This window comes from Anser cygnoides, chromosome 2 (genome assembly GCF_040182565.1).
Source record: "Anser cygnoides isolate HZ-2024a breed goose chromosome 2, Taihu_goose_T2T_genome, whole genome shotgun sequence".
Classification (NCBI taxonomy): Eukaryota; Metazoa; Chordata; class Aves; order Anseriformes; family Anatidae; genus Anser; species Anser cygnoides.
The window spans coordinates 18745715-18757079 of record NC_089874.1 but is presented as its reverse complement, the minus strand read 5'-3'; the positions used below and the strand labels follow the sequence as shown (position 1 = coordinate 18757079).

Sequence of the window (11365 nt, the reverse complement as noted above, 5' to 3'; positions counted from 1 at the left end):
GAGGCACGAGGTGTCAGGCTGCCACCCTCCCCTGCCCCGTGGGCAGGAGCGGGGCTGGGCCTGTGGCACTTGAGCACATCCTATGGCACCTGGGCACATCCTGTGGCACTTGGGCACGGCCTACGTTGCCTGGACATGGCCTATGGCACCTGGGCATGGCCTATGGTGCCTGGGCACGGCCTACGGCTTGCACAGGGGCTCAGAAGTCAGTGGCAGCAACCCCAGGGCTGCTGAGGTAACCGCAGGCTGCAACGCCCTGAGGCGGGCCACGTGTAGCTGTACTTCATCGGGCTCTGGAGTCGCCACGAAAATCGGGGCCAGCGCTGAGATGAGGCCCCGCGTACGTTTAACGCTATTGGCATGGCCAGAAGGGCTCATGTGATGAGGGAGATTCTTCTAAAGCCAGTCGTTCTCACTTTAAGGCTGACATACCATGCCATAAAATGTCACTGGAGCAAGAGAAAATAATTTCCTGGTTGCTAAAATAATTCAGCATCTAGATGGGAGCACTGTGGTGCACTATCCAAGATAAACAGGGAGAGAAAATGCAAGTGAATGTGCTGCAGAAAGCACGAAGAAGGGCAAAAAGAAATTTGGTTTGGGTGAGCAATCCAGATGCTACCTTTGAAATGCACTGCTTGGAAGGAGGAGAACTGAGCCTCCTTAGATAAAACCCAAATTATGAGCATTCCCTTAGCTGCAGTTTCTAAAGTCAGTAAAGTAGAGATGAAGAAGGAAATCAAGCAGGGATCCTGTGACTGACTGAAAAAGCTGAACGCAGGAGTTCTGGCAGAGCTTTGGAAAAAAAAAAAAAAGGAGAGAGAGAAAATGGGAAATAGAAAAATACCTTTTAGCTGAGACTTCATTAAAAACAGATATAAAAATACCCTTTTTTATTCTAAGCTGTTTTTCTATATCCACATTTCTCCTAATGATTATTATAGGAATATTATACATACATAAGAACGTTTTGTCTTTCATAAAGCAATTAATGCAGACAGGGAAACATGAATTTGTAATTGCATATTTTAAAACTAACTTTTAAAGAAAGTCTGGTATTATGACTTTGCTTTAAACTAACTCAGAATAGTGAGGGAAACTTCCCGGGATTTGTTTTCACCTTCAGTAAACCTATAGACAAAAGATCAAACTGTACAAACTATAAATGTTTGCTTTCCTGGAGTGAGTCATTAGAAGACATTTGAAAATATGTGGAAGATTTTTTTCAAAGTATGTCAAGACAGAGGTAAGCTCCCCCCCCCCCCCCCAAAAAAAAAAAAAAAAACACTCCACAACTAAATTCTTAATTAATTGTTCATAATTTTGCAGACCCTCATCTGTTAGCTATTATTTAGGTTATGGCTAAATACAGTACTGGGACTAGAGGGACTATAGGAGTGAAAGCAGCAGCTCAGCTCCTCTCACCAGCAGTGAGAGGGCATTAGCCAGGCCCTGCTGCCCTAGCATTAAAGTGTCTTGTAATTTTCGTTAAACCTAAACAAGGAAATCATCTACTTACCTCATTTTCAAAATCCTTCACATCCACCTAATTATTTCGGCTGGAGCCACAGGCTTGCAAAGGTCTTTGTAGTCAGGAATAGGATTTTTGGCCCATAAAACACCCAAACACCCAGAGGTGTTGTTTTTTTTTGGTTTGTTTTATTTATTTATTTATTTTAATTTTTTTTTAATCAGTGAAAAGCTAACTCCTACATTTTACAGTTTTAAACTGTGATCCCATCTGCTTTAACGTTGAGTGCTGAGCTGGGAAAACTCCAGGAGACCTCAGCGAGATGCTGAAGATGACATTGCTTGTTGAGTTGTGGTCTCCTCTCTGCCACGGGAGCCTTCAGTGATGACTCCAGGAGGACGCTGGTGGATGAATATTTGGTAAGCCTTACCAAGAGGTGCACGACTGCATCTCCATCCCATTTGGTAATGTATTAAATGTTAAACCAAAAATTTAAATTCTCAGAGTTAACAGCAGTACAAGCATTCCTACCTTTAGGCTGATGCCATTACACTGGCAGGCTAGAGGACTGTTTGGAACAACATTCACGTGGAAAATGACAATGTTTTCATACTATTTTCATACATAAACCTATATTAACTAAAAACTGTGGCTCTGAACTTAGCAGGGGCTTAACTCAGGGCGTATGAACAGTTGTATACAGTCAGTCTGCAGGAATGGGGCCCACATGCTGTGGAGTTATTTTCCTATTCAAATACACAGAACACATGCTTCTTGTTCCTGAATAGCTTTACATACAATTTTCACAACCTATTTTTACTTCGCAAAATGTTGTTGTCCTTCTGTGTAAAACAATTTAAATGTCTCAGAGATGGCTGAAGCTGAGACAGCGTAAACACAGTTTGAGGAATGGAAAATAACACCAGTAAGGCTGCGCCCGTCCGAAGAATTCGGATCATCCTGAGGCAGTGCCATGACGTACCTTGACTTCCTTCTTCCCTTTTGCACAGGAAATGTGTTCTTGTATTTGACTCTTTTTCTATAAATAAATGGAACATAATCAGGAAAACACTCACTAGCTTTGGATTCCACTTTGTGACCCATGTGGAGAAATATCAAAATATTTTGATGCATATTTTGGCTAGGCTGCTGCAAGATACTGTGAAGGCCTGACAGAATCAACTGCATGCCAGACCTGACCTGGATAAACCGTTTCTTGCTCTCTTCCAAATAACGCAGCTGGAAATACCACCATGGAGCGGGATGTTGGTTGTGCAGATCCATGTGGCCATGGGCAGATCCCTCCCCAGCTACAGGCCACTGGCAGCCAGGATGCTGCTGCAGCCCTGGAAACATGCGAAATGTGGCTTGGCGATGCTGGTGGTACACGGGGTTCTCTCTGTGCCTTGCAAGCTGGTTAGCTTCTCCATTCTGATAATTGTGGACACAAATCCAAGGACTTTTCCTCCCTGAATTATTTGCTTCTTTTCTTAAAATCTCTCATGAAAGACCAGTATCTGCCTGCCAGGGGTAGTGTCTCAGCTGTTCTTGGGGTGTGATCTCCCTAGGGGTGGCCAAACTCACCCATGTGTGTGCCACATCTCCAAATTCACATTCACCTGATCATCCTTCACCTGGCTCCCTGCACCTGCAGAGCTCATAAGCTGTTTTCTAATCAACATGGACTAGAAAGAATTGGGAGAAAGGGAAGTAAAGAAGATTGAAGGAATGAGGTAAAGCTTGAGATGGGAAAACCTAAAAGCCTCCGAAAATAAGATGGAGAGACTATGAGCAACAACACTGGGATCTAGTCAGATGAACTAACATAGGTGTCTAATTTGTTTGATTAAAGATGAAGAGAGATTCAGACTGACTTTACAGAACTGACTGCCTCATACATGTAGCTTAGGCAAAATAGTATTTAGAAGCTTAAATTGGGTGTTTGTAGTTAAAAGTTTGAATGCAGTAAATAGCATCACGCTATTTCCAAAATGCCTTTTGGAGGAAGATAAACAATTTCAGTTTATTACAGTTTTCTTTCCCATATGGAACAAGTGGGCCCAGGACCAAACAGTCTCTCAGCAGAAACCTTCCATCTCCATACTCACTCAGCAGGTCATATTTAACCGATTTCAGTATCCTTCCTGTACGCTCACTAGTGGACTCCTTCCAATCAATGTTCTACAGTTAGAGCTTGTAATGACACTTCATTTTTTACCCTCTCTGACTCTGCTCCTCGTGCTACTGTTGAATATTTCTGTCTCTGGTCTGCCTTTGGTGTCATGAAAGCTGTCTGCTTTTTGTCTCTCCGTGCAACTGTTTAGGCTGAGCTATGATTTCCACAATTTAAATTTTGAGCACTCTCACCTCATTCCAAATTTCCTAAGAAAACACAGAAACATTGCTCCAGTAACTCTAATGAAAAAGCAAACAAATCAATCAATTAAGCAACACTCGTATAATTCAGAAAGACAAAGAGATATTCACTCCTGAATCAAAGAATGACACAATTGTACTTGCCACTCCTTTTTATTCTCGTAGCTCCTATTTTCATCTACAGTTTTCTTATTGCATTATTGCATTTCCCAGTCTATCCAGATTAGGCTACAAACACATTTTCAAGGGTACATAACCACTGAAGGATGCAGCTAGGCACCTACCCACACAGGTGAAAGTACTTTAAGTTCTCTTGGCTGTAAGAGCTTTCAAAACTCTGGCCCTAAGCATCTCAGAACAAGGGCTTATCTTTTTCTGAAAAACAAAAAAAGTCTGTGAGTGTCATTAAAAACTGAGTCTGGCAAGAGTTTGGTTAAAAGACAAGGCAAAGGAGAGAATACCACATAAAAACAGGGCATACTCGATCAAACTGCAGAAAAACAATCCATGGAAAAAAGATCAATACTTCTAATAATTTAGGAAAATAAAATAACTGCGAAAAGACACTTGAGGATAACTGTTTTCTGGCATGGCTTCCAAAATATTTGCTAAGTTCCATTATTTTTCTGTGCAATTTCAATAGCTGTAAAAGCATAGCACTGATCTTCCAGCAATAGACTTGTCCCTTGTCAAGCCTTATGACTTAACAACACTGACAAATGCAGAAAGTTTTACTAATAGTAGGACCAATGGATTTTGAAACATATAGAGCAATGATTTACTTTAATGAAATTTTGTATCCTGAAATGAGATTTTCTTACCATTATCAGAGGTTCAATCATGCAGGTCTAAAAGAAACTACAGGGTCACAATAATACAAGTCATTTTTGTCTCTTTCTGCTATGGAAAAAAGGGGAAATCTTTCAGCCACTCCCGAAACCAAACTAAAGGTCAAGCTTTGAATGGTATCCAAACCTTTTTCTCTCTCAGTATTACAAATAAATTGCTGCACTGCAAACTCTGGTAGTTTGTCAGTACTTCTCTGCTCTGTGCAACAGCAGAAGGAACAAGGCATGGCAGCAAAGTACTTAACCGGGTCTAAGTTTTTGCAGATTTGGAACCCGTGATCCAAAATAACCAGTGGTAACAGTGAAAGGTGTGAATACAGAAAGGACAGAAAGGAAGGCATGGACGGAAAGGAAGGCAGTGCCAGCCCAGGCTTCCTGGCGGAGCACAGACAAGGAGCCAAACTGCAGCCAACAGCCCTCAAGGGGCTTGCAGAGCCTCACCCGGAACCAGTCTCTCTGCTTCCCTTTTTAAAGCATAATGACTCTTCTCGCTGGAGCAACCATCTTTTCAGCAACATAAATGAGAACCTCTCTAATTTGTTAGCGCTCTCTTCTATTTTGGTTATCTATTAAATGATGAGAGGGGAAAAAAAGTGCAGAATATTGCTCTTCTTAACAAAAAAATATTTTAACGCTTCACAGTAATCCCTCATTCAAATTTGTGTCTCTCAATCAGGCTTTTCTAGCTTCAGGAACATGTTGCAATGTTCCACACTTCTCTGATGGCAAACACACCAGCCCTTCCCTAGTGGTACAAACACTCCTGGTTTGGGCACTGACATAGCTGTATGTAGCTGACTTCCTGGAGTAAGGTATAAAGCATCAGTGAGTAATTGTGAAAGGTGTATGAAATGAGGGAGCAAGCTTTTATTTTTCCTCCACTTCTCTCTCTCTCCCAGATGGGTACAGTGCCTGACACAGTGCTTCTCTCACCTACGAGGTTTCAAACGGGACCACTGCAATAAGCAATTACCTCAGCAGAGGCTGGCTCCTCCTCAGTTATCTTCTGCTCTCTCTGGTGAGTACAGACAGGGCCAACTTTTGGAAGAATTATCTGAGGTGATACATTCCTACATGAACTTTTATGTGTAAATTTCTCCCTCCAATCTAAGAAGGAAAATAAATTACGATACCTTTCAGAATATGCCTAGATATTGCATTCATTTCAGCTCTTACATGTAGACAATCAGAGTTTCTGGAAAACATTTAATAAGGGAAGGGAGGGGAAAGGAAGGCAAAGATGTTCCTAAATTGTTGTATTTACAAAAGGGAAAGAGAACCTCTATCTCTTGCTATGCTACCCTGTATTTTTTCTTTTGAGATTGTCATCTTATTTTTAACTGAAACTGAAAATTAAAGTATTCTGAGTAGCTAGAGTCAATTACAGTCTTCATGTGTACCAAGTTTGATTACAATAGAGGATTTCAGTGCTATTTTATCCGAAGAAAATACAAATGCAAACATGTACAGAGAAGTTGATTAGGCCTTTATCTTCTTCAGTCTAAAGAAATATTAAAATTGATAATTCCAATACTTTCACTGAAATACATGTTATTCTCACCACAGAGCAATAAGGATGACTCATGTCAGAAATACATCTCCAAGTTAAGCATTTTACCGTGTATGAACAGTGATGATCTGACACTTTCCCAGATCTGAAACTGTTTTGCAGCTGATACCACATACAGGTCTTTGGTTGGTTTGTTTGTTTGTTTAAGCAAATGTTGGAATTTCACATGGAAATTTAATTACAGAACACATTAGGACTAACATCGGATGTTCAGGAAATATAACATTAACAGTAAGCAAACAAAAAGCAGATGCTATTTTCTACTTTGTTCAACTATGAATACAAGTATGCAGCAGCAAACTGAATTGAAAATTTAAATTACAGACCTTTCGAACTATTTAAATTCCCTTCTTTTAAGCATAAACTGCTAGATAGTCAGACCATATCTATACTAAGTAGCATGAAATCCTAAATGGTTTGTAGTTAACCAAGACTCTGCCTACTTCGGCTTTCTGTCCAGAAAATCACTTTCAGATATTTTGGAATTGGACCAGATGTAACCATGAATGAATTGAACGAAATCTAAAACCTGATGTCTGCTAAACATTTATGTAACCTGAAACCACATTACTGCCCATATTAATTTGTATTCAATGGGTAGGGAAAGGATGCTGACTTTAGAGTGCATGCAAAGAAAAACTGAGACAAAAATGGATGGCCGCCAAATACATAAACATGATGTCCAGAAAATAACAGATTGCATAGAACATCCCCTCTCTTCTTCAGTAACAAATGTTGCTGAACTGATTAAAAACAAAAAAACAAAACCATCGCTTTGTGGGTCATAGGGTACAACTGCGACTGAAAAAAATGCTTAGTGGTCTTTTAGTTCAAGAACTTTGCGACACACGGAATCAACACTGCTACTAAACAACCACAGGAAAGAAGTATGTTTTTTTTAAACTAGCTGAGAAGAATGAAGAAAATAGACCCAACATTAATCAGACATGTATAATTAACCTGTTCCCTCATTAACACTAATGATGTTTTGGAATCAGATTATTAAAGTAAATGAAAATTAATTTTTTAGATGGATGTGCTTCAAGCAGAGAATAATGTGGAATGGCAACTGAGACATCAGGACATGCTTGGATATATAAAGGTACAAGATTCAAATATGACATTAGAAGAGAAAAACACTTCTTGTTCACAGTGCAATTGCACATATAAATTCGCTAATGAAATCCATAGAGTGATTTATCATAATGTTAAAAATGTGACGTCAGGAGGAAATAAAATTAACTTCAATTTTTTTCCTTACCTTTTGTATAATTATGTTATTTTCTATTAGGTATGTGGATTTTAACAATCTGAATCTTCCAATGAAACAACTTTGACACAGTCTGAATTACGAGTATCTGTAGCACTTCAAATTTTCCCACTACTTTCACAATAATTCACCTGTTAGATTCCTTTGTGGGTGCTGCTGAAGGCTGATCATAGTACAAGGCAAATTGGATTGTGCCTCTTTAAGAGAGGAAAAATTGAAATAACCTCATGGACCTCCTGGCTTAAGCCTAAGCATGTCTGCCTACCCAAAGTGACAATAATAGTAAATCCAGGGAAAACAGACACATTATGAAAAACTTTAACACTCTCATAAAGGAAACTTTTTCCAGAGGCTGTGTGGGTGTGCTTTCTTCTCTAAGACAGAAGAAAGTTATTCTGTGAAGAAAAGCTGTTCAACAGAAATCTTTAAAAATATAGGTTAAAAGAGTAAAGAAGAAAGGGTTAAAACATTAGCAACCACAATAAATCTGTGATCTGACTTCGTGTCATTAACGTCACGGATTTTATCCAAATAAAAATAGTTTGTGAGTCACACATACGTAAGGTATGTTTAAATTACCAGTTAAATGCATACTTTTGAAGCGCTTTTAAGGGACGTGCAAAATATGCTAAAGCGGGAAAATAAACAACTGTGCACAGTAACAAGTGTTCTTATTTTTTTTTATTAGTTTAAAGGAAACTGAAGCTAATAACAATATGCCTCTTACAGTTCAGAGCAAAGCTATTGGTATACAGCTACTTTGCATTTGCTTCTCTCAGGAAGTCATTGAGGACAGTTGCATACGGTACAGAACTAAACTCTTCAAACTCAATACAGCGTGAAAGAAGGGATCTCTAGTCTACAGCATCCACAGGTTAACTTGTTTTCTGGATTTTCCTATACTTTTTTTTTTTTTCCCTTTGTTTCATACTAGTCTTCAGTGTTGTCAGTTCTATATTCCTAAAGAAGACAAATGGCTACAGAAAGTTTCAACTCAGGCTATGAAAATCAAACAATAACTGAGTAATTGTTTAACATGAAGCTTTTGTGCTTAATGAGGTTTAATTAAAATAATATACTCAGAACACTATGTTAGTCTGTGGACCTGCTCGTGTCCTGCAGAAGTCAAAGGGCACTGCTCAGAAATTGAAGCCTTCCTAGCATTGTTTCCTCTTGATTAAAATTCAACACGTTAAACACAGCCGATTAGATCCATGCCCACATCACATACCAGAAGCAAGATATCTTCCAAGTTCAGATCAACTGTGTCTTGCAAAGGCCCATTGTGCACCAATACTCCAGTTCAGTGCATTCTGAGAGTTGAAACTTCTGTTTGGAAGGGGCAATAACGGACTGCCAGAAGTCATACAGCATACAGCTTCAGCTGAAACTTCTGAATTGTGCAATTAAATAAAAATCATGTTTTCAGTTTGGCAGCAGAGTATGTGACCAAGACTAAAGGGATGCTGAAGTTCCTAAAATTCTGCCTAACACATAAACCTAACACAAAATGGCACTTCTGAAAAATCTTACGTGACGCATAAGAACACATAATGTGAAGTACCTTAATTGCAACGGGTAGCATGATGGGCTGAATGAAGAAAACGCATTCACAATGAGAGTTGAGGCAGACAAATTATTAGTCAAAAGGCATCTTATACTGCAATTTCAGTACTTAAAAAGTGTAATAACTTTAAAAGCCCTCTACTTCACATTGTAGAAGCTCCCACTTCTGTCTATGTTAATCGGTATCTCTAGAGTAAACCCCTTATTACACTGAGTTGACAGAAACACAAGTCGGTTGAACTGCTCTTCTGGGAGATGCTTGAAAGAGCGCAGTCAAATTTCGGCTTCACTGAGCTTACAGATCTTCAGGTGAGGATGTTACTGCTTCAGACTCTGTATTTTGCTTTGCCGTGATCGTTGATTACACATATGTGCTGAAAAAAATACCACACTGATTGCAACAGCATAGTTGATTACACCATTAGTTATTAATGAATTGCTCAGAAATAATTTTGCTTGTCCAATCCGGTAACCTTGCCATTACTCCTCCCTCTCCAGAGACCTGAAATTGAATTCTGATTTCACTTTCTAGCTGCAGTGAGTTCTTCCACTTGCAATTCCCTGCTTTCAGCTCCACCCCTGGGAAGATCACAGGAAGCAATGGCAAGGCTGGGAATGCTTGCACCTTTTTTCCATCATCATCTCACTGAGAAAAGGGGCAGGCAACATAGCAGTAATATGCCCCAGTTGTCTGAACCGTAGCTGTATTTCACTTTTTCTGCTGTCACTGCATTTACTGGGAGTTGTGGAACCGTGAAGTCCCAGGCTCACAGAAGATGGAAGCATGACAGAAGTGACAACTTCTGCTCTTAGTGGGTGAGAGATGGGAATGAACCACCCACAGTGCTAAGCAGTGACTCCTCTGGATTATCTAAGGTTTTACAAGGAGTTCTACACTCACTAGAAGGATCCCAACCATGGCATAAGACCCAGGGATAAGGCAAATAACAAGGCCTTTAAGACTCCCCAAAAAAGTAAAATAGAGATTTCTGTTTTTTCTTAAATAAACTTACGTTCAGATCTCTGAAGTGCTCGTTGTAGTCTAAGGCATAACCAACCACAAATAAATCTGGAATTTCAAATCCGTAATCTGTATTGGGACAAATAACAAATACCATAAATACAAGACAGGTGGCTACTGCATAGCCCTTAAATTAACCTGTTGGTCCTCTGACCAGAAAACGGCATATATGTGTAGCTAGTTCAGGTTATGTTACTTCTGGCTTAGAAACCAGAGTCAGCAAGTAGCAGAATCCACAGTTCCAGCTCACAGACTATTTGTGACAGGCATGTGAACAGTCAGGGGAGAGTTGGAGACTTGTTTACAATTATCAGTGGCACAACAGACACATTATGGAAGGAAGCCAAAATCAGAGCAGAAAAGTTCTGCCTAGGTTGGGCAGCTCCATTCGTGTATGCATGTGATGACAACTGTCCACTGAGGATGAAAAAAGGTATAATCTTAATTCAGAAGTTACTTACAAAGTTATGAAGAGGTTTATCTATTTTCTTCTGAGAGTAGGCAAAGCTATTATGCGTATTATCCTACTAAAACGTGTCAAATGCTTCTTAAATTAAAGCCCCGATCTCATGAAGACTCATGCACACGTTTAACAAAGTAAATGCATGCAGCGTAGCTGAATCATACAACTCACACACTTCAAGCTAATCATAGCCATGTATCTTTATGAGTGTGAAGTTTTGTGCAGTATCAGCACTATATAAAATGAGTTAGAGTCTTTCCAAGTTGTTCATTATGTAACTAGAGAAAAACACAACCAAAACCGAAATTTTTGCATAAGGTTTTTTACAGCGTTAAAAATTTACAACTACTCAAGAGAGGATTTTTATTTGCTTGTTAAAAATTATGGGTAACAGACACTTTGAATCACAAATTTGGGCAGGTGAGGAAATGACATAGCTCTGTTAGAGATTTAAAGGGTAACCTCTGCTATTTTATAAAATGCATCACAAATAAACAAGCAAGTGGTTAAAATCTGTTTCATTTTACAAAATATTACATAAAAATATTAAGCTGTCCTTCATGGAGTCATTTTATTGTATTTTTTTATATGTTTAATGAATCCAGTAAAATGGATACTTTAATTTACTGGATTAAATTCTAAATGTAAAAAAAATGCTGTATAAAAATTGCACAACCAAATGTTTGTGTCACAATTCAGATTATTGGGCTTAAACTGCAGGGCCATGCCCAACCTTGATTAACTTCTGCTTCATGAAGTTTCCCCTCTCTCCCACATCCC

General features: G+C 39.2%; 1 protein-coding gene and 1 long non-coding RNA gene across 3 annotated transcripts in view; one reads left to right on the top strand and one right to left on the bottom strand.

Annotated features, from left to right (window-relative positions):
- Positions 1 to 667: 667 nt before the first annotated feature.
- Positions 668 to 8206, top strand: LOC136790022 (uncharacterized). Its single transcript, XR_010829108.1, has 3 exons — positions 668 to 1890; positions 5595 to 5713; positions 7296 to 8206. It is a non-coding gene; the product is annotated as an uncharacterized lncRNA (long non-coding RNA).
- The window catches only part of PRTFDC1 (phosphoribosyl transferase domain containing 1), a 45600-nt gene continuing 42433 nt past the window's right edge, over positions 8199 to 11365 (bottom strand). For both annotated transcript variants that reach the window (XM_066991584.1, XM_048048492.2), the window contains exons 8-9: positions 10115 to 10191; positions 8199 to 9475 (exon numbers count right to left, since the gene is read on the bottom strand). In XM_066991584.1, the coding sequence (XP_066847685.1) occupies positions 9428 to 9475; positions 10115 to 10191 (125 nt within the window). In that variant the 3' untranslated portion in view covers positions 8199 to 9427. The remainder of the gene's footprint in view (positions 9476 to 10114; positions 10192 to 11365) is intronic.